This window comes from Bos grunniens, chromosome 9, assembly GCF_055505025.1.
Source record: "Bos grunniens cultivar Pamir isolate PY7600 chromosome 9, Bosgru_T2T1.0, whole genome shotgun sequence".
Taxonomy (NCBI): Eukaryota; Metazoa; Chordata; class Mammalia; order Artiodactyla; family Bovidae; genus Bos; species Bos grunniens.
The window spans coordinates 89372402-89399744 of record NC_141173.1 but is presented as its reverse complement, the minus strand read 5'-3'; the positions used below and the strand labels follow the sequence as shown (position 1 = coordinate 89399744).

At 42.3% G+C, this 27343-nt stretch overlaps 1 protein-coding gene across 9 annotated transcripts in view; it reads left to right on the top strand.

Moving 5' to 3' along the window:
• ZBTB2 (zinc finger and BTB domain containing 2) overlaps positions 1-24806 on the top strand; it is a 28653-nt gene extending 3847 nt beyond the window's left edge. For 2 of the 9 annotated variants that reach the window (XM_086318327.1, XM_086318328.1), the window contains exons 2-5: positions 15805-15989; positions 16409-16464; positions 16810-16886; positions 22035-24806. In XM_086318327.1, coding sequence (XP_086174453.1) covers positions 15911-15989; positions 16409-16464; positions 16810-16886; positions 22035-23406 — 1584 coding nt within the window. In that variant the 5' untranslated portion in view covers positions 15805-15910 and the 3' untranslated portion in view covers positions 23407-24806. Of the gene's footprint in view, positions 1-15804; positions 15990-16408; positions 16465-16580; positions 16887-22034 lie in introns of those variants that run through there. The other 7 variants (XM_086318331.1, XM_086318332.1, XM_086318333.1 and 4 more) reach the window with 6 other exon arrangements.
• The last annotated feature ends 2537 nt before the right edge of the window (positions 24807-27343 follow it).

Below are 27343 nucleotides of genomic sequence, written 5' to 3'. Positions count from 1 at the left end.
CCCCTGTGAATCCCCAGGATCTTTTTTCACGTTCCAAGAGGTCAAAGCTATTTTCATATTGGTACTAAGATGTTACTGGCCTTTTTCACTGTTGACAAAATGTGTCAACACTGGGGAAGTCTGCATAATTCAAATGAGCTGACATTTTCCAAATGACCAGTGGATGACATTGTCTTGAATGGGTAAAAGATTGATTCAAAGTGCAAGACACAACAATGAATTTTACCATAGTAGAGCAGGAAAATTTCATTCATTGATATACTTTAAGATACCACAACTAACCTTTAAGAAACTACTGCTTGTCAAGTTTTGGTGTAATATCGAAGAATAATATCCACAATTACCTGAAAAGGCTATTAAATGCTTCTTTTTTATTTTCAACTGCGTATGTGTGTGAGACTCGATTTTCTTTAATACTCAACCAAAACAGACATAACAGAATAACTGGAGAAGCAGGGTAAATGCAGAATCCAATTGTCTTCTATCAGAGATTTGTAAAAATACAAAAAGATACCACTTGAAATTAAAAAAAAAAAGCCACTTCACTTTTTTTATTCTTTTGGAAAATATAATTATTTTTATTTTTTTATTTTTCACAAAAATGTGTTATTTATATTAATGTGCAATGGGCTTATTATTGGTATGTCTGATTGAATTAATATTTTTAAATTTCTCAGTTTTAATTTCTAATATAAATACTTATTTTCCACATAAACAAAAGCTCTTTGATGTACTCAGTAATTATAAAGAGTATGAAGGTTCCTGATGCCAAAAATTTGAGAAACCTTGAAATAAAATAGTGAAGTAAATTATTCCATTAAGACTGATCTACAAATACATTTGGAGCTCCTTTCTGAGGAGGTATATATTCTGAGCTATCCCTATAGGTGATTCTATTTTCCTCAGATTATATTTCCTAGTCATGATACAGCATATGAAAAAGAATGGCAATCTACTTTGGGATTACTAGAAGCAAATTAAATTAGGTTTTAAATTTTGCTGCATGGTCATATTAGGTTTCCTTAAAGTTGATTGTAGCATAATACCTTTAGAACTATCACTTTAACATCAACTCTTTATCAGCATAAATCTCTGACCTGCTTCTCCTTGATACCCAAACCATCCATGAACTGCCTCCTTCTGACCTTAACTTATACTCAAATTAAAAACTAATTTTAATGTTCACTTAAGCAAAATACAATTTTAAAGAAATATTTTACAAGTGCCTTGCTATTCAAAGTCAAAATAAGTGCCATTGGTTAGCGTATGTCCCCTCTTTTTGTAATTTCTATGGTGGATTAACTAAAGAACTCTTAAGAAATATATGCCAGTCTGTCACCACAACTAAGTAAGATACATTTCCTAGCCTTGAAATACAGTTTTAAAATATATTAAAATTCAAACAGCTAGCCACATTCAAGTTTACTTTATAGGCCTTCAAATATTAATTATTAATAATACTAATTGAAAAAGCTATTTTTTTCCTCCTGGTAAGTGGTCTAAACTACTTGAAAGAATCAATCTTACTTGTGGATAGTGCTTTTCTGTTACTGATGTGTCCTGTGCATTGCAATATTCATTTATGCTTCACTTAAATAAAATCAAAGACTTCAGAGGACCCTTTCAGTGCCCTTGAAATGGGTAGTCTAAGTGATATTTAGTATCTTAGAAGGGCTATTATCTTTAAAAAGTGAATCATCAATTCCCCAAAGCTGTTTTGGTCTCCTGTTCTTATACCAAAAATGAAGGAGGAACTTGAGTTGTCAGAGTATAGTGTGATTATATTCATCCCATTCAGCTATTTATCCAAAAGATGAGTAACTTAAGGATCAGCCCACCATGTGTCTATGTGATGGCAGCTAAAAGTACTGGTCATCTAGGTAGTGTCCTATTTTCAGAGTGATTCAGTGATAAAAGCCGAAGCATTAAAGTGTTATTAATCTGTTTCAACATACTGTGTCTTACAGTCTCTGAATTTACTTAAGGAAAAAACCACTTGTACAAATATACATAATAGAGAAGATATTCTATGAAATCCCACTTTTAAGAATTGACTCTCTATCTCTAATTTTCTTTAGTTCCTCTACTCCCAATTCTGATATGGTAAAACAAATGATTTTTTATTTGTTTGTTTAAGTTCCATTTATAGTGTTGAATGGGTGGGGGCTTTATTATATAGGTCTTCAGTTTTACATCAGGTTGTTGGCCCTCTGTGACTGGGACTGATGGTGCTGTCACTCACTAAAGCCAGACATCCTGGAGTGAGAAGTCAAGTGGGCCTTAGAAAACATTACTACCAACAAAGCTAGTGAGGTATTTCAAATCCTAAAAGATAATATTGTTAAAGTGCTGCACTCAATGTGCCAGCCATTTTGGAAAACTCAGCAGTGGCCACAGGTCTGGAAAAGATCAGTTTTCATTCCAATCCCAAAGAAGGGCAGTGCCAAAGAATGTTCAAACCACCATACAATTGCATTCATTTCACATGCTAGCAAGGTATTGCTCAAAATCCTTCAAGCTAGTCTTCAACAATATGTGAACCAAGAACTTCCAGATGTTCAAGCTGGATGTAGAAAAGGAAGAGGAACCAGAGATCAAATTGCCAACATCGGTTGGATCATAGAAAAAGGAAATTTTTAAAAGTCTGCTTCTTTGGTTACACTAAAGCCTTTGTGTGGATCACAAGAAACTATGGAAAATTCTTGAAGAGATGGGAATACCAGACCACCTTACCTGCCTCCTGAGAAATCTGTACACAGGTCAAGAAGCAACAGTTAGAACTGGACATGGAACAATGGACTTGTTCAGAGTTGGAAAAGGAGTATGCCACCCTGCTTATTTAACTTGTATGCAGAGTACATCATACGAAATGCCAGGCTGAATGACTCATAAGCTGGAATCGAGATTGCCAGGAGAAATATCAATAACCTCATATATGCAGGTGACCCCACTCTAATGACAGAAAGTAAAGAGGAACTAAAGAGCCTCTTGATGAAACTGAAAGAGGAGAGTGAAAAAGCTGACTTAAAACTCAACATTCAAAAAACTAAGATCATGATGTCCAGTCCCATCCCATCACTTTATGGCAAATAGATGGAGAAAAAGCGGAAATGGTGACAGATTTTATTTTCTTAGGCTCCAAATTCACTGCAAACAGTGACTACAGCCATGAAATTAAAAGACACTTGCAAAAAAAAAAAAAAAAAGACACTTGCTCCTTGGAAGAAAAGCTATGACAAACCTAGACAGCATATTAAAAAGCGGAGACATCACTTTGCCGACAAAGGTATATAGTAAAGGCTATCATCTTCCCAGTAGTCATGTATGGTTGTGAGAGTTAGACCATAAAGAAGGCTGAGTACCGAAGAACTGATGCTTTCGAACTGTGGTGCTGGAGAAGACTCGAGAGTCCTTTGGACAGAAAGGAGATCAAACCAGTCAGTTCTAAACGAAATCAACCCTGAATATTCATTGGGAAGACTGATGCTGAAGCTCCCATATTTTGGCCACCTGATGCCAAAGTATTGGAGCTGACTCATTGGAAAAGACCCTGATCTGGGAAAGATTGAGGGCAGAAGGAGAAGGGGGTGGCAGAGGATGAGATGTTAGAAAGCATCACTGACTCACTGGACATGAGTTTGAGCAAACTCCAGGAGATGGTGAAGGATGGCGAAGCCTGGCGTGCTGCAGTTCCTGGGGTCACAGAGTCGGACATGACTTAATGACTGAACAACAATAGAGCAAGGTAGTATTGTGTAAAGAGTGTGAAATTTATTCCCAGAATACCAGGGTTCAGTGGACCCCTGTTAGGTTACAGTTTTAACGTCTTTGAATTATCATGTAGTGATTTAAGGATGTGACTTCTGGATTCAGACACACCTGGCTTCTCCAAAGACTTTGTGACATAAATCAAGATTTTGGAGCTCCGGGCCAATAGCAGTATATATAGAGAGACCATCAAGTTCTCTGTGTCCCGACTGGAGTGTCTCAAAGTATCTCATTCCCAACATGTCTGGATCTAACCTTGTGATCGTCTCCCACAAAACTGGGTTTCTGCCCGTGTGTCCTCCACTGGGGAGAATCACATGATGTACGCAGTTACACAAGTTAGAAATCTAGGGGTTGTCTAAGATACCTTGATTCCGCACCCCCCCCACCCTCCTCCGCTTAATCCACCAATCAACCAGTTCTGTTGATTTCTTTAATCTTCTGTGTTTTAAATTCTGTCCATCTCCCTCTATCTTCATCACCACCATCCATTTGTCATCTGTCATCTAGACAACTGGAAGACCTCTGCTCTCAACCACTTCTAACAGGTCTCCTCTTGCCCCCCACTCTGCCAACACCCCCCCCAATTTGGTTAGCCCTCCAGCTGCAGCCAGAATGATATGTACATCATAGGCAACTGGTCATGTTACCCTGCTTCAAGTCCGCCTTGGCAGCTCCTCTTGCTCTTAAGATATGGTCCAGAATCCTTAACAAGACTAGAGTCTCCCACCTCACCTGCCTCGTTTCCTCTCTGGCTCTTTGCCCTTCAGTGACATTGACCCTTTTCCTCTGTTCCCCAGTTCCATCTTGCTCCCTCCTATCTTAAGGCCTTTGTAAATGCTGACCCCTTGGCTTGGGATACTCCATCTTTGCCTGGTTAACTCTTCTCATTCTTTCAGTTCAGTTGCTCAGTCGTGTCCCAAGTCTTTGCGACCCCATGGATTGTAACACGCCAGGCCTCTGTGTCATAACCAACTCCCAGGGTCTACCCAAACTCATGTCCATTGATTCAGTGATGCCATCCAAGCATCTCATCCTCTGTCCACCCCTTCTCCTCCCGCCCTCAATCTTTCCCAGCATCAGGATGTTTTCAAGTGAGTCAGCGCTTCACATCAGGTAGCCAAAGTATTGGAGTTTGAGCTTCAACATCAGTCCTTCCAATGAACACTCAGGACTGTTTAGGTTGGTCATAACTTTCCTTCCAAGGAGTAAGCTTTTAATTTCATGGCTGCAGTCACCATCAGCAGTGATTTTGGAGCCCCCCCAAATTAAGTCTGACACTGTTTCCCCATCTATTTGCCATGAAGTGATGGGGCCGGTTGCCATGATCTTAGTTTCTGAATGTGGAGCTTTAAGCCAACTTTTCACTCTCCTCTTTCACTTTCATCAAGAGGCTCTTTAGTTCTTCACTTTCTGCCATAAGGATGGTGTCATCTGCATTTCTGAGGTTAGTGATATTTCTCCAAGCAATCCTGATTCCAGCTTGTGCTTCCTCCAGCCCAGCATTTCTGCATATAAGTTAAATAAGCAGGGTGACAATATACAGCCTTGACGTACTCCTTTTCCTATTTGGAACCAGTCTGTTGTTCCATGTCCAGTTCTAACTGTTGCTTCCTGACCTGCATACAGATTTCTCAAGAGGCACGTCAGGTGGTCTGGTATTCCCATCTCTTTCAGAACTTCCACAGTTTACTGTGATCTACAGAGTCAAAGGCTTTGCCGTAGTCAGTAAAGCAGAAGTAGATGTTTTTATGGAATCCTGTTGCTTTTTCTATGATCCAGCAGATGTTGGTAATTTGATCTTTGGTTCCTCTGCTTTTTCTAAGACCAGCTAGAACATCTGGAAGTTCATGGTTTACATATTGTTGAAGCCTGGCTTAGAGAATTTTGAGCATTACTGTACTAGCATTTGAGATGAGTGCAATTATGCAGTAGTTTGAGCATTCTTTGGCGTTGCCTTTCTTTAGGATTGGAATGAAAACTGACCTTTTCCAGTCCTGTGGCCACTGCTGAGTTTTCCAAATTTGCTGGCATACTTAGTGAAGCACTTTCACAGCTTCATCTTTTCAGTTCAGTTCAGTTCAGTCGCTCAGTCGTGTCCAACTCTTTGCGACCCCATGAGTTGCAGCACACCAGGCCTCCCTGTCCATCACCAACTCCCGGAGTTCACTCAGACTCATGTCCATAGAGTCAGTGATGCCATCCAGCCATCTCATCCTCTGTCATCCCCTTCTCCTCCTGCCCCCAATCCCTCCCAGCATCAGAGTCTTTTCCAATGAGTCAACTCTTTGCATGAGGTAGCCAAAGTATTGGAGTTTCAGCTTCAGCATCATTCCCTCCAAAGAAATCCCAGGACTGATCTCCTTCAGAATGGACTGGTTGGATCTCCTTGCAGTCCAAGGGACTCTGAAGAGCCTTCTCCAACACCACAGTTCAAAAGCATCAATTCTTCAGTGCTCAACTTTCTTCACAGTCCAACTCTCACATCCATACATGACCACTGGAAAAACCATAGCCTTGACTAGACGGACCTTTGTTGGCAAAGTAATGTTTCTGCTTTTCAATATGCTATCTAGGTTGGTCATAACCTTTCTTCCAAGGAGTAAACATCTTTTAATTTCATGGCTGCAGTCACCATCTGCAGTGATAGGATTTGAAATAGCTCAACTGGAATTCCATCACCTCCACTAGCTTTGTTCATAGTGATGCTTCCTAAGGCCCACTTGACTTCACATTCTACGATGTCTGGCTCTAGGTGAGTGATAACACCATCGAGATTATCTGAGTCATTAAGATCTTTTATGTACAGTTCTTCTATGTATTCTTGCCACCTCTTCTTAGTATCTTTTGCTTCTGTTAGGTCCATACCATTTCTGTCCTTTATTGTGCCCATCTTGGCATGAAATATTTCCTTGGCATCTAATTTTCTTGAAGAGATCTCTAGTCTTTCCCATTCTGTTGTTTTCCTCTATTTCTTTGCACTGATCACTGAGGAAGGCTTTCTTATCTCTCCTTGCTGTTCTTTAGAACTCTGCATTCAAATGGGTATATCTTTCCTTTTCTCCTTTGCTTTTCACTTCCCTTCTTTTCACAGCTATTTGTAAGGCCTCCTCAGACAGCCATTTTGTTTTTTTGCATTTCTTTTTCTTGGGGATGGTCTTGATCCCTGTCTCCTGTACAATGTCATGAACCTCTGTCCATAGTTCATCAGGCACTCTGTCTATCAGATATAGTCCCTTAAATCTATTTCTCACTTCCACTGTATAATCATAAGGAATTTGATTTAGGTCATACCTGAATGGTCTTGACTAGACGGACCTTTGCTGGCAAAGTAATGTCTCTGCTTTTGAATATGCTATCTAGGTTGGTTATAACTTTCCTTCCAAGGAGTAAGTGTCTTTTAATTTCATGGCTGCAGTCACCATCAGCAGTGATTTTGGAGCCCAAAAAAATAAAGTCTCACACTGTTTGCACTGTTTCCCCATCTGTTTCCCGTGAAGTGATGGGACCGGATGCCATGATCTTCGTTTTCTGAATGTTGAGCTTTAAGCCAACTTTATCACTCTCCTCTTTCACTTTCATCAAGAGGCTTTTTATTTCCTCTTCATTTTCTGCCAATTAATAAAAATAATCATTTATAATTACTTGTTCTATTCCAAGCCTTCTTAGTACTTTACATGTATTACCCCCCCCCCTTTTTTTTTTTGGACAACCATGAGACTTATTTACAGATTCCATGAGGCAAGTCTAGACAAGGCTATGGTTTTTCCAGTGGTCATGTATGGATGTGAGAGTTGGACCATAAAGAAAGCTGAGTGCCAAAGAATTGTGCTTTTGAACTGTGGTGTTGGAGAAGACTCTTGAGAGTCCCTTGGACTGCAAGGAGATCTGACCAGTCCACTCTAAAGGAGATCAGTCCTGGGTATTCATTGGAAGGAATGATGCTGAAGCTGAAACTCCAATGCTTTGGCCACATCATGCAAAGAGTTGACTCATTGGAAAAGACTCTGATGCTGGGGATTGGGGGCTGGAGGAGAAGGGGACAACAGAGGATGAGATGGCTGGATGGCATCACCGACTCTATGGACATGGGTTTGGGTGAACTCTGGGAGTTGGTGATGGACAGGGAGGCCTGGTGTGCTGCAATTCATGGGATCACAAAGAGTCGGACACGACTGAGTGACTGAACTGAATGGTCTCATGGTTTTCCCTACTTTCTTCAATTTAAGTCTGAATTTGGCAATAAGGAGTTTATGATCTGAGCCATAGTCAGCTCCCAGTCTTGTTTTTGCTGACTGTATAGAGCTTCTCCATCTTTGGCTGCAAAGAATGTAATCAGTCTATCTTCGGTATTGACCATCTTGTGATGTCCATGTGTAGAGTCTTCTCTTGAGTTGTTGAAAGAGAGTGTTTGTTCTTTATGGTCCAAATCTCACATCTGTACATGACTAGTCTAGTAGAAAAATGATAGCCTTGACTATATCTCTTTTTTGGCAAAGTGATGTCTCTGCTTTTTAATTCACTAGGTTTAATACATCTAGGTCTGTCATACCTTTTCTTCCAAGGAGCAAGTGTCTTTTAATTTCATGGCTGCAGTCACTGTCCACATGCTTTGATTGTTAATCATTATAATTAGCAATGAAACAAATAGTAAGAAGACAGTATACCGTGGTATTGATCAGGATTAAATTATGTGTGTAAAGGGTTATTATAAACTATAAAGCACTGTTAAGAACATAATTACTAGCATGAAGAAACGAGGTGACATTTTAAAATTGAAAATTTCTTCCAAAATACAGCACACTTTAAATTGATGAGAATTTGAGGTTAATCTAGGAAAAATAGAAATTGAACTTTTACCCCAATCACCCAACTAGTCAGGGGCCAATCTGTGATTAGAACTCAGCACTCTTCTCTCTAAACATATAGTCATTCATTTAATGAATACTGAACACCAGAGAGTATGCTTAGGCACATGAGATAAAACAATAAATGGTAAGACTCAATGCCAACTTTCCAAAAGCATCAGGCAGGTTCATGGGTCCTCTGGAGGCAAAAAGACCCTCCAGTCTTGAAGGTCAGGGGAATTTTGCAGAGGACAAGTAGAGGTAGGGGAAGGGACAGGTCGTCAGCAGTGGGTCCCTCTGCAAGGGGCACATTCCAAGGCCCAGTTCAAACTGGTCCCATCTCCTGACCGTGAGAGTAGAAATCAGGTTGCTGAGCTGCTCAGCTTTGAGAGCGAGGCCTGTGAGCAGTGAGGGTTATGTACTGTTAGTAGCCCAAGAATGGCCTGGGCATTGAGGATCTTCTGGGCAAAGAAAACTGCAGCTCATCTCCCAGTTCATCCAATTCCCCAAGTGAGTAAAATACATCATTTTATCTCCTTTGTCATCAACACACTCAAATGAAACTGGATTTGTGATAATGCTTGGACTTTTAGAACAAATGGGATACTTGATGATCACTTGGTAAAGACTACTATACGGACAGTCTTGAATCCAGAAAACAATTATACATAGCTTAGTGTCATAAAGTAACATTTTATGTTGTAATTTTTTTGCATATGTTCCATATGTTGAATACAGTGCCACTGTCCTGCCTCTAGAAGTATATTCTGTCATTATGTCCATCTTTTTATGTAGAAAAGCCCTCCATCCCTAATAGGTATATGAATATTTGATATATTTTCTTGCAAAATAAAGAGGGAGCACTCTCTGTCAGACCCCCAGTTTCAGGATTGGTTGGTTGGTTTTTAGTAGGTCTGGGCAGCCCAGAAGTCTGGAAACCAGTAGTTGAGATTAGCACCAGAGCATGGCGTGCAGAGTGAGCAGTGGTGGGGTCATCTGGGGTCATGCAAGCCATGCTGAGGAGTGTGGCTTTCATCCTGCAAGCCATGGGGAGACTCAAGAGGATTTTCAGCAGGATAGTAACATCAGATTTGCCCTGGGAGAGACAGTTCTAGCTAACCTGTTCTGTTTGGATAAATGGGAGAGGCTGGAGCTGGAAACAGGGAGATGAGCAGGGAGGTAGAGTTAAGGCATGGGGTGGGATGAAGAGTTTTAATTGGTGGCATGTGGGTGTCTGACCGACATGGGTTCCTGCCTTGGTCAAGGGGTGGATGATGGCGCCATGCGCTGAGCTGTGGATACAGATGGAGTGGGTTTGTGTTGATGGCTTTTATTGTCCTTTGGGGATTTGAGCTGATTTGCCTAGTCTGAATTTAGGGCTCAGCCCTAAATTGGCTGTGCGGGACAGCCAAGTGGGAGTGGATTGAATCACCACGGAGAGTCTGCAGAGAAGCAGGCTGTGGACCAAAGGCAGAGGAGCATCTGCAGAAGAGGAACCTTGATGGGGGTTAAAATAGAATAAATAGCCAGAGGTGAGAGGAAAACCAGAGTGTGTTGTCCTGGAAGCAGGGCCTGAATATTTATGGAGCAGGAGGGAAGGATATTAAATGCCACAGAGAGGTCGAATAAGCTACTCTTGCATCGGGCTGGGGAAGAGGCCCTCAGTGACCTTGGTGGGCAACACAGGGCAGCAGGAGTGATGCGGTTGGGTGAGCAGTCGATGGTGGGAAGAGCAGATGTCCATTTCCACAAAGGGAGGGTAGTTTGGAGCAGAGCCAGCCCATGAAGACGCTCAGTCCTCAGCCTACGTGGCATTGTGCAAGTAAAGCCTCACGGAAACGATTATGAAGGGGACCGCTGGGGCTAGAGCAGTACTCTCAGCTGGGCGGGGATGGAGGAGGGGCCCAGTACCCCATCCTACCCCCTTTTCTCACGCTCATTCATACATGAAAGAGTCGGGGTGGGGAGAAAGACATTTTTGGTCTCTAAGATTTTAAAAAATTGATGCATATGGGTTTTTCCCCCAATGTGAATTGGGGGAAAACATATGACACATTTTCTTTGTTTTTCCTCTTCTCAGAGACTCTAGACACGTGTTCTTCCTTCTGTATTTGAAAAACACTTTCAGTTCTTTTTTTATTCTAGATGGTCCTAAATTGAGATCCTAAAATAACTAGTAGACCCTCTTTAAAAAGAAACATTTTGCAGTTTTATCATAGTTTTATTATCATCTGAATAAGATACTTATGTTCATCTATTGATGGAATGAGGTGGGGAGCCATACGTTTTGCTAAATTGAAGAGATGATATATATTCGTTAATGTAATAACCCCAAACCTCAAAATCATCCTGTAAAATATTGATAAATTTGGTGAAAATTTTATATGTCAAAAATTCTCTAAAACAGAATCAAAAGAAAGTAAGAAAAATGTTATCATCAATATCCATGACAGAGGGCTCATTTCTTTATATAGAGTTTTATAGTTCGATAAGGAAAAAATAAAATAACCTGATAGACAATGGGCAAAACTTATGAAGAGAAATAAGAGGAAGTAAAAATATACTTCAATTCATCAAATTCATGGAAAGTAAAAAGTGGTATTGGCAAAGAGTCTTTAAAAAGTGTTAATACCCAGTGTTGGCTAGAATGTGGGGAAATGGGTAGAGTTGGGAGTGGATGAATGCTAGTGTGTATCCTTAATATTTGAATCTCTTACAGCAATGTTTACACTTTAAAATAGCCATTAAAAATCTCCAATTAATTTTAAACTAACATACTTGTATGTAGTATGTTCCAACAAATCAAATGAATTCCAGTTTAAGTCCCAATTCTTGTATTTATGGATTCTGTAATCTTAGGCAAGCTACCTAACCTCTCTAAGCCTGTTTCCTCTTTTGTAAAATGTGGGTACCGTCTCTGTACTGAAGTGTTAGTTGCTCAGTCGTGTCTGACTCTTAAATGACCACATGGACTATAGCCCACCAGAGTCCTCTGCCCATGGAATTCTCCAGGCAAGAATACTGGAGTGGGTAAGCCATTCCCTTCTCCAGAGGATCTTCCCTACCCAGGGATTGAACCCAGGTCTCCTGGATTGCAGACAGATTCTTTATTGTCTGAGTTACCAGTGGGTAGCAGGACCTCACATAGCTCGTTAGTGTGAAAATAAATGAATGGCATGAAGAGAATGGTTAATGGTGAACATTCCATAAACAATAACCTCTTATTGCCATCAAAAGATAAACAGTAATTCCTTACTATACTTGTCAATGAAAGTGACACCCATAGCTGCCTGAACGTGGATGTGTTCATGATCAGAGTCAGAGGCCATGATAAAGCAGCTCAGCCCAGTTTTCTCTAAAAGGTAGATAACTTTTTGCAGAGAAGGGCAAGTTAGTGTTCTGGCACTTTTCAGAGAACAGCTTTGAAGACTAGTTTCTAGAGTTCTATCCTGGTCAGATTAGAGTGTGTTTCTTCATCATCGCAGTTACTTTGCCCCCTGGCAGCATCTCTGGCTTTCGTCATGAGCCTCATGCCTTTTCTCTGTCTCTTCTTCCTCATCTTAGTGCTTTTGCCTTCTCTGACTTGTGCAGAAGACACTGGGGAACTAAGTTCCCTATCCACACCATCAGTGTTCACGTGCAGGTGAGGCTATAATCCAGGTCTTCACACTCAGGAGCTACAGCCAACATGGGTGGCTCTCCTGCCTCTCCTACTTGGATCAAGCCCTTGATAGAAAACACAAAACTTGACATTTTGGAGTCTTGCTTTGTGAACCTGATCAGTATCTTAAAGTGTCATTCCACTTTGCTCGTTTATTTTAGGGCACACTTGTCAATTTCTGAATCTGCCAGATCATCTCTAGAACAGGAAGCAGGTTGGGGAGTTGAGCACCAGCTGAGCAAGAACCGATGTTTCTGTGTCTGTTTTTGTCTTTAAGTTTATTGGTAACTCTTTCTCCACGGTCACTTTCCTGATTCTGAAGTTAAGCGTCGTAGTTTTATCCATTTTTAATCTAATTAATTAATGTGTGATGAGCTTTTCTCTTTCAATTATTTGAGATAACTGTGGATTCACATGGAGTCGCAAGAAATAATATAGAGAGATCTCATGCACACCTCACCCAGTTTCCTCTAATGGAACCACCTTTAAAATTCTGCTCCCATCATAAGCAGGGTACTGACACTGACACAGTTGAGCTGCAGAACATTTCTGTCTCCACACGGCTCCCTCTGTTGCCCTTCTACAGCCAAACATCATTGGCCTCCTCTCCCCTGGCCCCTCCACCACTCACCTGTTCTCCATTTCTGTAATTTTCAAAAATGTTACGTAAATGGAATCCTACAGTATGTAACCTTTAGGGACATAACTCACCCAGGTTGCTGCACTTCATTTCGTCTTAAGGCTGAGTAGTTTCCTGTGGTTAGGGCATACCACGCTGTTTAACTGTTTAACTGAAGGGCATCTGGGTAGATTCTAGTTTTTGACTGAGGAATAAAGGTGCAGTGGATATCCAAGTACTGGTTTTCGTATGAACCTAAGTTTTCATTTCTCTGGGATAAATGTCCTTGGGTACAATTTCTGGATAGCATCATAGTTACATACTTAGATTTAAAAGAAATTGCTGTTTTCTAGAGTGGCTACACCATTTTGCATCCTTACCAGCAATGGTATGAGTAGTCTATTTCTCTGCATCCTTGCCAGCATTTGCTTGTTGATATTTTATATTTTGGCCACCCTGACAGGCATGTAGTGAGCGTCACTGTGGTTTTAGTTTGCTTTTCCCTAATCGCTACTAAACATCTTTTCACGTGTTATTTTGCCATCTGTGTATCCTCTTCGGTGCAATGTCACTTCAAGTCTTTTTCCCATTTTCTAATTCAATTGTTTTTGTACTATTGAGTTTTGAGAATTCTTTATATATTCTTGATATTAGTCCTTTATCAAATTTTTTTCTCCTAGTCTTTGGCTTACCTTTTCATCCTATTACCAGGGTCTTCTTCAGAACAACAGATTTTAATTTTTCTTGTTGTTATTTAGTTGTTGTGTCCAACTCTTTGGGACCCCATGTACTGTAGCCCACCAGGCTCCTCTGTCCATGGGGTTTCCCAGGCAAGGATACTGAAGTTAGTTGCCATTTCCTTCTCCAGGGGAGCTTCCCGACCCAGGGATTATACCAGAGTTTTTTGTGTTGGCAGGCACTTTCTTTACTACTGAGCCCCTCTGGGAAGCCCTTTTAATTTTTATGAAGTCCAGTTTATCAATTTATCCTTTTATAGGCTGTATGTTTGATGAATCCTAGAGCCTCTTTAAATTTTGTCCCATGTTTTTCCTCAAAAGTTATAGTTTGGTGTTTTCCATCTGAATCTGTGATGCATTTTGAGTTATTTTTATGTAAGATACGAGACAGATTAAAATTCTTTTTCTTTCTGTTTTCCTTTTGCTTTCTTTTTCGTCTATGAGAGTCTATTGGATCCCACAGCATTTTTGAAAATTGTTCTTTCTCCACTGAATTATTTTTGTGCCTTTGTCAAAGATCTACTGTACATATTTCCGTGGGTCTACACCTGAGTTCTGTTCCACTGATCTGTGTGTTTATCCCTCTGTCAGTGCCGTGCAGCCTTGAATACTATAGCTCTGTAACACCTCTCAAAATTAGACTGATTCCTCCCGCTTTATTCCTCTTTTTAAGCACTGTTTTAGCTATCCTAGTTTCTTTGCCTTTACATAAACACTTTAAAGTACTCTCGTCTGTATCTACAAAAAAAGTCTTGCTGGGATTTTGATAAGAATTATAGCAAAGCCATATATCAATATAGAAAACTGATTTATATTATGTCTTCCTAAACATGTCTACATGTCTTCCTACAGCATGTCTCTTCATTTATTTAGATCTTTGATTTCTTTCATGAGCCTTTTCCAATTTTCAGTATACAAGTCCTATACATGTTTTGTTAGATTAACATTTATGTATTTCATTTTTTTGTAATTGTAAATGATTTATTTCTAATAAATAAATTTGTGTCCACATGTTCAGCATTAGTATATAGAATTACAATTGACCTATATGTTTATCTTGTATTCTGTGGCATGACAAAAGTCATTTAATAATTCCAGGAGGTTTGGTAGATACTTTGAGATTTCCTATGTAAAAGTCATGTCATCTGCAAATAGGGACAATTTTATCTCTTCCTTTCCTGTCTGTAAGCCTTTTATTTCCTTGCTTGCTTTATTGTGCTGGCTGAAACAATTACATTGAATAGTATACTGTATTGGATAGTGGGAACAGACATCCTTGCCTTGTCCTCAACTGTAAGGAGAAAGCGTTTGCTCTTTCTCACCATTAACTGTGTTATTAAGTATAATGTTGATGTATGTGTGCTCGGCTTTTATGAATGCTATTTGCCCATGGGAAGGAGCAGTTTCCTGATGCAATGTACTTGCTCCCCCAGAAGCAGTTCCCTTGATACAGTTAGATTGAGGCTATGTGGTTTGCTGGAGTAAAGGAGGAATAATGAACTTAGAATTTTGAAGATTCAGATCTAAATTTTGACTCCCCACCCCGCCCCCCACCATCTGACCAGATGGCCCTGGCTAACTACTTACCCTTCTTGAAGCCCATTTCCTCCTCCACAAAAGAGGGAGAAGAGCACCTGTCCTGTGTCCTAACCCTTGAGGAATAAGGGATGTGGGGGTTATTAGAGCCCTGCCAAGGCTTCCCTGTCTACACAGCAGGAGCTGGAGTATTGCCCAGACTTACCGAGATCTTTCTGTCTTACTCTGCTGTGCCCCGACCAGCACCTTAATTTACTCATCTCTCTGGAAGGTTTGACAACTTCTAATGGATCATTAGAATTTGCATTTGAAATCTTAAACTCAAAGACCAAAGACCCAGAAATGTTTGCTGTCTGGCAGGCTGACTATTCAAGTCCGGCTCCTGGTTCCCACACTTAAACCATCTGTATAAACTCGGGCAAAGCATGCAGTCCCCGAATTCCCCATCAGTTTCATCATCTGTAAGATGGGAGAAATGATGGAACTACTTGCCAGGGCTGTTGTGAAGACTGAATTTATATCACGTTTCTAACAGTGCCTGACCTATTAGCCGTGATCATTACTGTTGGTGACTATAAGGACACATACTGATTTGTGAACCACCTTTCTTAAAAAAAAAAATTGTTTGCCTTGCAGATTTTTTAAAAAATGGATTTGGCCAACCATGGACTTATTCTCCTGCAACAGTTAAACGCTCAGCGAGAGTTTGGTTTCCTGTGTGACTGCACGGTTGCCATCGGCGATGTGTACTTCAAGGCACACAAATCAGTTCTTGCTTCATTCTCCAATTACTTTAAGATGTTGTTTGTCCATCAGACCAGGTAACTAACGTGGTTGATAATAATCTAATGACTGTAGCCTCTGACCTTCCACGGCCCTCTTTCCCACTGAACCTGTTCTTTGCCCTCATCAGGACCATGGTTCTCATGACCTCTCCCTAGGCTCCCAGTCCCTCGTGACCTCACCTGCCTCAGGGAGCCCCTCCACCTCCAATCAGCCGCACTGGGGCTCCCCCGACCCAGTCCAGATCAGCAGCCTGGGGTCCACTAGGAAAGCAGCGTCCTCCTCCAGCCCTGCCCTGAGTCTCCCCTTCCCCCTACCCACAATTGGACTTTGAGTATTTATCTTTAGTCTCCTAATGAGAAGCTTGACAGCATGAATTCCCACCGTGTCCTTCTTTTCTCCCCTAAAATGACTCCATCTCCTTATTTTTTTTCTCCCCATCTGTCCTGTCTTCGAGAAAAGAGCCCCTGGTTTCTAAGGAAGATGATCCTCCTGCTGCCCTCGTGTTCCCAGGTTCGCCGTAGTTTCTATTCTGCATTTTTTCATTTTTAACTGGTACCCTCCCAGGCATCCCCGAGTCTGTGAAGGCTCAGCACTTCGGCGACACTGCTGTCACCTGCCTGGTGGTGCTGCTTCTCCTTGTTGCACTGTGAAAGTTCTTCAGAGGGTGACCTATGGCCTCACTTCCCCACTCCTCATCCTGCACTCTTTGTCTCCACGGGGACTGCGGTTTCCATGCCATCACCCCACGGCCCTCATTTCTCCCAAGGTCACCTCTTCATCAGAACCCCGCCGTCCTCCCAGTCACTGTTGCCCGTGTCCTCTGCAGCATTTGCGCCTGTTTCCTTCCTTCTTCAGGGTTGTCGTCTGCATTTTGATGACTCTGAATCCCCCTTGTTCTTCTGCCTTCTCCACAGGCGCCTCCTGCAGTTTTGGTGAGTTGAGTCTCCTCGCTGCTCTCTCTGCCTCTCCTGACGGGCGCTTCTCTTTTCCTGGACCTTGCCTGTACTGGAAACCAGTTCACAGCCCTGGCCTTGCTCTTTCTCTGTCTCCAGAACTCTTTATTTCCCTAGGCCCCAAGCTGTCTGCTGGACATCTAGAATTAAATATCCTCTTTTATCTCATTTTGCATGACTACAGCTGAATTAAGTCTGCCCAGAAGTGCCTCTGGCTTCTCTATTTTATTTTTTCATCTTCAAGTAACCCATACTTAAAGTCTCTCTAAAACTGCCCCCAAATCATGTTTTCTTCACAATTACCTTTCACATTCGTTTTTTCCTTCCCTTTTCACTTCCTTTTCCTAATCATTTTCCATATTACTATCAGATTAATATTCCTAAGCACTGCTTTGATTGGCATGTGCCTTTGTTCCAGAACCTATCAGATTGTGTTATTCTTTTGATTGGAAACCTTAGAGGACACTCATCACATGTCAAAGTAGCACACAGATTCTTCTTTCTGTCTTTCAAGGCCCAGCAGGCAGGGAGCCTGACCTCCTTCCAGCCAGTTTCTGAAGGCACCCCCTCAGGACACTCCATCCCCCACTGGAACCACTCTTTGTTGGCCTTTGCCCAGTCCCTGAGCCATAGTCCGTGGCTGTAGGTCATCTCCATGACCCCCACCCCCACCCCTCCAACAATCAAGTGAGCTGAAATGATCAGGCAATCAGTCTTTTCCTCTCTTAACCTCTCAGAGCACTTTATTCAAAGCCATTTTGTAAGAGCAACACATTTCCCCTTTGTTGTTGTTACTTGTGTCCTTGCCTCCCTTCCTTGTTTGTAAGATGCTGGAGGGCATTCTACAAATGTTTTGAAAGTCACAGCCTGTAGTTCACGGATTTGTGTATAATAGCCACTTGATAGATGTCTGCAGGAGCAGAATGGGTGGTTAATAGGATTAGTGGCAGGTGGAGGTTGCTTTATCTTTGGACCCTAAGGATGCCCCCTGTTCCTTTATTGCTAATGGATACCGGAAGTCTCAACACAGTGAATTCAACTGTCTTGCCAAGGGGCCGGTTTGCATTTTGAGGAATAAAAGAATACAATGTAATGATTTTTAAATAGATGCAGGAAACTGACTATAAGTGTAGTTACTCAGTCACTAAGTCCTATTTGACTCTTTGTGATCCCAAGGAAGTGTAAGTGTAGACCAGTGAGCAAATACCATTCTAACAAAGGAGTGTGGTATCGGGGCCGAAGTTTAAGCAGCAGTGTGTTATTGCCCCGGAGCTGGCATGTACTGTTTGCGAAGGGAGAATGCTTAGGCAAAGACCAGAGCCCTGCTTTTAACTGCTGACTGCTGTAGAGATGCTAAAGTTGAAGCTCCAATACTTTGGCCACCTGATGCAAAGAACCGACTCATTGGAAAAGACCCTGATGCTGGAAAGATTGAAGGCAGGAGGAGAAGAGAGTGACAGAGAATGAGATGGTTAGATAGCATCACTGACCCAATAGACATGAAGTGGAGCAAACTCCGGAAGATACTGGAAGACAGGGGAGCCTGCGGTGCTGCAGTCCATGGGGTCACAAAAAGTCGGATGTGACTTAGCAACTGAACAACAGCAGCAACTGTAGGGAGACCAAGAATAGTTTTTCACACAGAGAGTGTTTTATGTCTGCAGTTACCACTAGATGTCTCTGCTTTATGGATGCTTCCTAAGAATAACTTCTGATAGCTTCTCACATTACTTTTTTTAAAACATTATTTTTAAATCCTTATTTTCAAAGTCTTTTAAGCTCATCCTTTACTTTTTAAAGGGTCTAGTGAAGGAAAGATTAAAAATGTAAATGACTGTGGAAGTTTTTAGGAAGGGCTTGTAGCTTGTGCAAAAATTGTATTTTTCCTCCATAAAAGTGTTACGTCCAACATACACCTGCAAACTAAACCACTTATGTGTAAGTATATTGTAGACAGCAGTTTCCTTCCCCAAAGCCTGGGACATGACCAGAGTGGCCTCGAGCAAGCCGAGCAATTTGACAGGAGGTCTGGCTGCCTGGGAGGGATAGCCATGGAGGACACTGATGGCTGGAATGTGACATAAGGAGCTTTTTAAAATAACTTTTTAGTGTCTTGAGTGTGTCTATGTGCTTCTGCTTTAGGAAAAGAAAGATGAAGATGAACAAATCAAAATAAATTGGTGTCTGGAAACCTCCCCGGGCCCTGGGTGCTGACCGCAAACCCCAGGGCTCCACTGCTTTCTGCCTGGGGCTCCTCACCTGTCCCCCGGGAGTTTTTCCTCCCTGTAAGCCTGGCTGAAGTGTGGATGGGGCCTCCCCAACCCCATCCCTTCTTTGCCCTCAGAAATTGCACAAAGTTCATTAAAATTTGAGAGGCTTACTAACCAGTCATCTCCATTCACAGTCAATAGACAGAGGACAACTCAACTTATACAATAACCAGTAAGGGGAAATAATAAAATTTACAACAGAGTTTTTCTGGAAAGGGACCCCGCTAGGGATTTACCTTTCATGGAGGCTGAAAAATCTAGCCAGGCTTGGGATTTCCGCCCTTCCTTTTTCTTTGGCATGGAGGCAGGGGGACTCACCATCCTTCCTCCTGATTGAAGCAACATTCCATCCCCACAGATGGTAACATTCCCCGGTGTCTGGGCGGTAGAGAATTCTGATCCCGGAGGCATGGGTTCAAGCTGGGGACAGGAAGATCCCCTGGAAGAGGAAATGGCAACCCACTCCAGTATTCTTGCCTGGAGAATCCCATGGACAGAGGATCCCAGCAGGCTACAGTCCATGGGGTCATAAAGAGTCCGACATGACTGAGCAACTGAACACACAAGTCCCCACAGAACAAAAGGCGCCCTTTGGGCTCCTGGGGGTGATTTGCATCTTTCAAGGCCTGTGGCTTCCCATTCTCTAGCCTCTGCCCGGCCCTGGAAAGATTCCCCGCCAGTTCAGTCTTCAATGCGGAGTTGACTGTTTACATTATGAAAGTTTTCTTCACCATACCAAATCCCTGAAGGTTTATTTTGAATATTGAATTTCACTAGGGCATCTCAATATGTTCGACTATACACAGAATATTGTTGGCATTTACCTTGGCTTAAAGGAAAGGACCACCTGCACTGGCATTCCTATTTAAAGGAATATAAATAATTGAAAGGACTATAACAAAGTCTCCAAATAAAGACATGAGTGATCTGTGTGTTTTTAAAAACAGTCACAAAAGCTCTTTCCCTTTCTGTTGTCAAAGGGGTACTAGTTTATGCTTGATCTTTGCTTATAAAGAATATATTCTATAAAGCCTTCTATACTTTATAGTCAGACATTTTACACATGATTATTTGTATGCAGGCATCTTGAAATTTATACACATTGATGGTAATACAGTAATTATTCAAGTATATTTTATCACAAATAGCTTTAAAAGCCATTTAATAGTCACTTGCCTCCCCCTTTTTTTAACAGAATAAAATACTAAATTTAGAAGAGATTATACTGTTACTATTTTAGCATATTGGAAAATACTTACAGTAAATAGCTAAAGGACCCAAAAAGAGTCATAATAGTAATAAGTGGTATAATGAAAAATGATTATAAATTCTAAAAGCATTCAAGGCAGATGTCTTTGAGGTTGAAAAATGCATTGTCAGTAGAATATACTCACTCAGTAGGTGACAGCACTTACACCTCATGTAGATCTTTATCTCTCATCGATTTATGGTGATGTGTCAGGTTTTATTTACTGATGATTTAGGGAGGGTTCTCGGGAGCTTTTATTACTGCTTGAATCTGCACTCTGTTTCTAGGATGATGCAGACACTGAAGTCTGCAAGTTAGACCATTAGTTTGGCCACAACTCCTTTTGGTACCTTATATAAGCCACTGAACCTTGGGGAATCTCGGTTTCCATATCAATCATCATTCCAGATCTGCCTCTTCTACACAGGATTGTTTTAATGGTCCAAAGAATCTTGGTGTCTTGGCTTAGAAGTTAGACTCAAATTTAAGCCCCACCACTTACTAACACTGATACTGAGCAAAGTATAAATCCCTTTGAGCCTCAACTCCTTATCTGTAAAGGTGAATTGTTGAGTCACTCAGTTGTGTCTCACTGTTTGAGACCTGGTGGATTGTAGCCCACCAGGCTCCTCTGTCCATGGGATTTCCCAGGCAAGAATATTGGAGTGGGTTGCCATTTCCTTCTCCAGGGGATCTTCCTCGCCCAGGGATTGAAGCTGAGTCTCCTGCGTTGGCAGGCGGATTCTTTACCACTGTGCCACTTGGGAAGCTCTAAAATGCAAATTAATGGCAATTCAATGAGAAAATGCCTATAAATCCCAGCTGCAGTTCCAATGATGAGGATGATTGTATTTGATAAACAACTGAGTTGTCCCATAACTGCTTTTCATGCAATCCAGCGATACTGGGATGGTGATCAGACTCCACTGGAGCTGGAATGTGGCTCGCCTTCCTGATTATTCCCAGGTCTGCTGCACTCTGCCCTTCGTGCTGGAGAGATCAGAGGGGTTCAGAGCAGGGACAGGAGATTTAGTTTTTCTTACTTTTGTGGTCTTGCTTTTAGGCACCAGTCTAACCCCCCTACGTTATGTTGTGTGACTCTTAATCTTAAAAGATCTGTTGCGCTCCAGATGGCATTGAATCAATATAAAGTCCTAGACATTTAGCTGAAAGATATGCACATCAGGGATTCTTAACCATTTACTGGGTCATGGGCCACTCAACAATGGATCCTCTCCATAAAATACAGTTGTTTATAAATGATACAATTTTACATAGGTTACTAGGAGAAAGACTACTTCAAGAGTCTATGAGTTAAGATACCATATTTCTTTAACATGAATTACCCTTTCTCGGTCCTTTAAAATATCTTTATTGTATTCCTGTCTGTTCTATTAAGAAACCTATAAGTTTTAGAATTAAATTGCATACGTTCCCATTGAACACCCTTTTGAGTGTTCCAGTTCATGAAACTCACAGTAAGATATGGGAGATGGGTCTTGTTTCATTTGCCTCGGTAAGAGCCCTCCTGGTTTTTCTCTCGGGTTTTATGGAATCACTTGAGTCACTGACTGACATCCACTGAGACTTTTCTCTTGTCTCTTTCAGTGAGTGTGTCCGCTTGAAACCCACCGACATCCAGCCGGACATCTTCAGCTATCTCCTGCACCTCATGTACACAGGGAAGATGGCGCCGCAGCTGATCGACCCGGTGCGGCTGGAGCAGGGCATCAAGTTTCTGCACGCTTACCCGCTGATCCAGGAGGCCAGCCTGGCCAGCCAAGGAGCCTTTTCTCATCCCGACCAAGTTTTCCCACTGGCGTCATCCTTGTACGGCATTCAGATCGCAGATCACCAGCTAAGACAAGCCACCAAGATCACCTCGGCGCCTGAGAAACTTGGCCGAGAGCCACGGCCGCAGGCAACCCGGATGAGCCAGGAGCAGGGGCCCGAGGCCTCCCAGCTCTCCCAGCTGCCCTCCAACCTGAGCCAGGTGAACCGGACACATATGACCCCCTCAGACCCACTGCAGACCTCGCTGTCGCCCGACCTCGTCTCCACGCCCGTTCCTCCCCCGCCCCCCGGGGAGGAAACCAACCTGGAAGCCTCCTCTTCGGACGAGCAGCCCGCGCCCCTCACCATCGCCCACGTCAAGCCGAGCATCATGAAGAGGAACGGCAGCTTCCCCAAGTACTACGCCTGCCACCTGTGCGGGCGGCGCTTCACGCTGCGGAGCAGCCTGCGGGAGCACCTCCAGATTCACACGGGGGTCCCCTTCACAGCCAGCCAGCCTGGCGAGAGCCGCGTGCCCCTGTCCCTGTGCAGCAACGCGGCGGACCTCGGCAAAGATGCCATGGAAGTGCCAGAGGCTGGCATCATCAGCGACAGCGAGCTCCAGCACATTTCGGACTCGCCCATCATCGATGGGCAGCCGCACTCGGAGACGCCGCCGCCCTCGGACATCGCGGACATTGACAACCTGGAGCAGGCGGACCAGGAGCGGGAGGTCAAGCGGCGCAAGTACGAGTGCACCATCTGCGGCCGCAAGTTCATCCAGAAAAGCCACTGGCGGGAGCACATGTACATCCACACCGGGAAGCCTTTCAAATGCAGCACGTGCGACAAGAGCTTCTGCAGGGCCAACCAGGCGGCCCGCCACGTGTGCCTCAACCAGAGCATCGACACCTACACCATGGTGGACAAACAGACTCTGGAGCTCTGCACCTTTGAGGAAGGCAGCCAGATGGACAACATGTTGGTACAGACGAACAAACCCTACAAATGCAACTTGTGTGACAAAACGTTCTCCACTCCCAATGAGGTGGTTAAACATTCATGCCAAAACCAGAACTCAGACGTGTTCGCCCTGGAGGAGGGGCGGTCCATTCTCCTGGGCAGTGGGGACTCCGAAGTGACGGAACCCGACCACCCGGTGTTGGCTTCCATCAAAAAGGAACAGGAAACAGTGTTGTTAGACTGAATGTTACTTATCTTTTTAAAAACTCATTTTTACAAAGACTCTCTTACTTCCCTTCCCCCAATTCAGAACTCTTGTTCTCCATGGCATGATACAGAGAGGTCCCGGCCCCATTCCCCGCACCCCTCCTGCCCCGTCCCCAGCCCCTCCTCTTAAAGGCTCTGTGCATTATAAACCTGGAACATATTTCTTTAATTCAGGGGATATTGGAAAGATAATGGTCAGTAGTACTTATAAGCTCATAGACTTGGAGAAGTTTTAGATGATTTAAAAACCTACTTGGAACTAATGAAGGGTATATAACAAAACAAAACAACTCCAATGCAATTTGGCAAGCTAAAATTATGACTTTCCCTGGGTAATAAGTCTCCCTTCTCAGAAAGACAATGTCTGAAAAATACAGCATGCTTCTTAGAGATACAGTGGGGCTCTGTAACTATGCAAAATCTAGAGGTGTGGGGAAACTTCAAACCCAAGAAAACATTCTTAGTAGCTATCCTCCAGGTGTCTTATTTCAGAATGCATCCTTTGAGATTATGTCCAGTTAGGAAAAATCATTAGTTGAGAAATCTACTTGAACAAAACACAAAAGAGAAAAAGTAATAATGTGATGGCAATCTTAATTTTTGGGTAAAACATGACAAGCTGTGGGTCTGTGTGTTTGGAAGAGAAAATGCGTGGATACTTGCTGTAAACAGGTGAATTAATGCACATGCCTTATCTAATTGCTGGCTTTTTTCAAAGCTGAATAACAACAAAATATGTGTTTCAGTTTCCAACAAATTTCTTGGTTGTTTTAAAAATCAGACTTGAAAGTACCATTCTATAGATTGTCTTTCTGAATAGAAAACAATATGCCATTCTAGCAGTTGCCAGTGGTAAATTTGTTTTTAGCACCAGTCAACTGCTTTTAAATCAGTGTGAGTATGCAGGGGTCGGGGAGAGATACAAGAATATGCATCTTACAGGGAAAGTTGTGAGCAAATGTAGGAACTTTAATGACTTTAAATGTTAATGCTGATAGTTACTGGCAACATTCACTGAAGCATCAAAAATGGCAGAGAAAAATCAGGACAAAAAATTGCTGTTTGGGAAAAAGCTTAATTTTGATGTTTAGTCTCCCATTAAAAAAAAAAAAAAAACCTGAAATTTCCTCCATTGGCCTGAAAGCCGTAAAAGTTGTCCATTAATCTTCCTTTAGGCCAATAACAGAATGGTCTCACAGGATAAAACAGGAGCCAGAAATAAGGACCGAAGGGGAAAGGGAAGAACAGTTAATAACTGTGCTGTATGTGTATGTTAAAAACTGAATATCCCGTCATCCTACTTCATGTATAGTTGCGTTCTAAGATTTGTAAAGTTTTTATACATACTTTCATTGAATAAACATTTGATTAAATGGGTATATGATTTTATCTCTGTATTACTTTGTCTGCCAAAAAAAGAGGCAGGAAGGGTGATTAGAGAACATTGCCCAAGTCACTTTATTGCTGTATCTCCTCTTGTACCTGCTGAACTCTGGGCAAATTCCCCTAACCTGGGGGGTACCTTTTCTATTTGTAAAATGAAGACAGTAACTGCACTGGATCATAAAACTGTGAGAATCAAACGAGTAAACAATATAAGAAGAAGCTATGAAGAGTCAAAATTTGACCACAAGTTAGTTTGGACATTGACTTATTGAACTTTTTTTTTGTTAAAGGGGGAAAAAAGAGGTCAAAGTGTTTGCCTAAAGATGACACAAATACAGGCTATATCAACCTAGATTATTAAATACAAATAATCCACTGATTAAAAAAACTACAGTAGTCCCTCCCCACTTACCCTCAGTGGATACATCCCAAGAATGTGAACAGATAGTACCAAACTCCATAGAAGTTATGTTTTTTCCTATACATCCATACTTAAGTTTAATTTATAAATTAAACAGTAAGAAAATAGCTGAATTGCCAGCATCACTGCTCTTGTGCTTTGGAACCATTTTTAGTAAAATAAGGGTTACTTGAGCACTGCTGTACTCTGACAGTCCATCTGATAACCCAGATGGCTACTAAGTGACTATCGAGCAGAATACACTGGGCAAAGGGATGATTGACACCTGGGAGGGATAGAGTGGGCTGTGCAGGAATTCATCATGCCACCAAGAATGGCTGCAATTTAAAACATATGAATTATTTCCAGAATTTTCCATTTAATAGGATGAAGGTTGACCACAGAAAGTAAAACCTTCAATAAGGCTGTGTGTGTATGTGTTAGTCACTTAATTGTGTCTGACTCTTTGCAACCCCATGGACTGTAGCCCATTAGGTTCCTCTGTCCATGGAATTCTCCAGGCAAGAATACTGGAGTGCATGGCCATTCCCTTCTCCAGGGGATCTTCCTAACCCAGGGATGGAACCTGGGTCTCCTGAATTGGAAGCAGATTCTTTACCATCTGAGCCACCAGGAAAGCCCTTGGAAAAGGGCTATATATTTACATCTTACAATTTAAATGAGAGTCTTGTGCCAAGTTAGCTTCAGTGAATATCTGAAAGGGAAAATCAGAGTGTGCCTCCCAGCCCTTCTGGCAGACAAGGGGGTCTTGAAGACCAGGAAGTCATGGGAATCACTAAGGATCTGATAGGTGAAGAAGGAGAGGTAAACGCCCGCATCCTGATGAAAAGGGCAGGCACTCTGTTCCCCTGCTGGAGTGCAGGCGCTCTTAACAGCTTGCAGCCGCCTCTTCCGTGTGGCAGACCTGGACAATGCCGATTCCCTCCCTAAACCAAAAGTCGAGTACAGATAAAGAAGCCAACCCTACCCTGGGATGCTCTGTTCCCATTTAACCCCAAGAGGTTATAAACTAACACTTTATTCTGAGTTTGGATGGTACCAATTTTTTTTTTTAATTTTTAAAACATATATCTAATTTTTGGCTGTACCGGGTCTTCATTGCTGCCGGCAGTCTTTCTCTAATTTGGGCGGGGGAGGCTGCTCTCTAGTTGCAGTACACAGGCTTCTCATTGCAGTGGCTTCTTTTGTTGCAGACCACAGGCTCCAGGGTGTGCAGGCTCCTTGGTTGCAACACACAACCTGAGTTGCCCCGCAGCTTGTGAAATCCTCCTGGAGCAGGATTTTGCTGCACTGGCAGGCAGATTCGTAACCACTGGACCACTGGGGAAATCTGATGGTACCAGCTGAAATAAGCGTTGGCCATATCAGTTGAAGGTATGAGCAATCTGAACACCCTAAGCTTCAGGATGAATTTGAGCTGCTGTGGTGGCTCAAGACAGTAAAGAATTCACTGGCAGTGCAGGAGCCACAGGAGACATGGGTTTGATCCCTGGGTTGGGAAGATCCCCTGGAGCAGGGAATGGCAATCCACTCCAGTATTTTTGCCTGGGAAATCCTATGGCCAACCCTGGCAGGCTACAGTCCATGGGGTTGCAAAGAGTCAGACAGGATTGAGTAACTGACACTTCCCCCACACTCTAGCCTTTATTAACACCACTGGGTCTATTACTTTTCCTTTCTTGGGGAAAACAATAAATGATTCATTCAACAGATGTTGCTAAAAAATAGATTTGTAGGAACTGTAGGATTTTATGTTACCATAGGAAATATGGGCTTAATGGGAAGAAAGCATTCCATTAAAATGTATTTATCAATTATCCTTCAATTAAGCTGAGAAATAAATTAACAAGGTAGCTTGGATAATAACAGAAGAATGGAGTCTAGGGTGGACCTCAAGCCTTGTTAAAGTCACAGAACCGGTCACTATTCTTGTTTGTTAACTTTACCTTGCCAGAAGGGGAAGGGCTGAAACATCCAAAGTGAATGCTTCAATTTCAGAATGTCAGACCTCAGTCACACATTTCAGGGAAAATCCAAATTGCTGTGTTTAAAGAGATAGAAGCACTTAGAAGGATAGTTACAGAGGATGGTATGTACGAGGTACCTC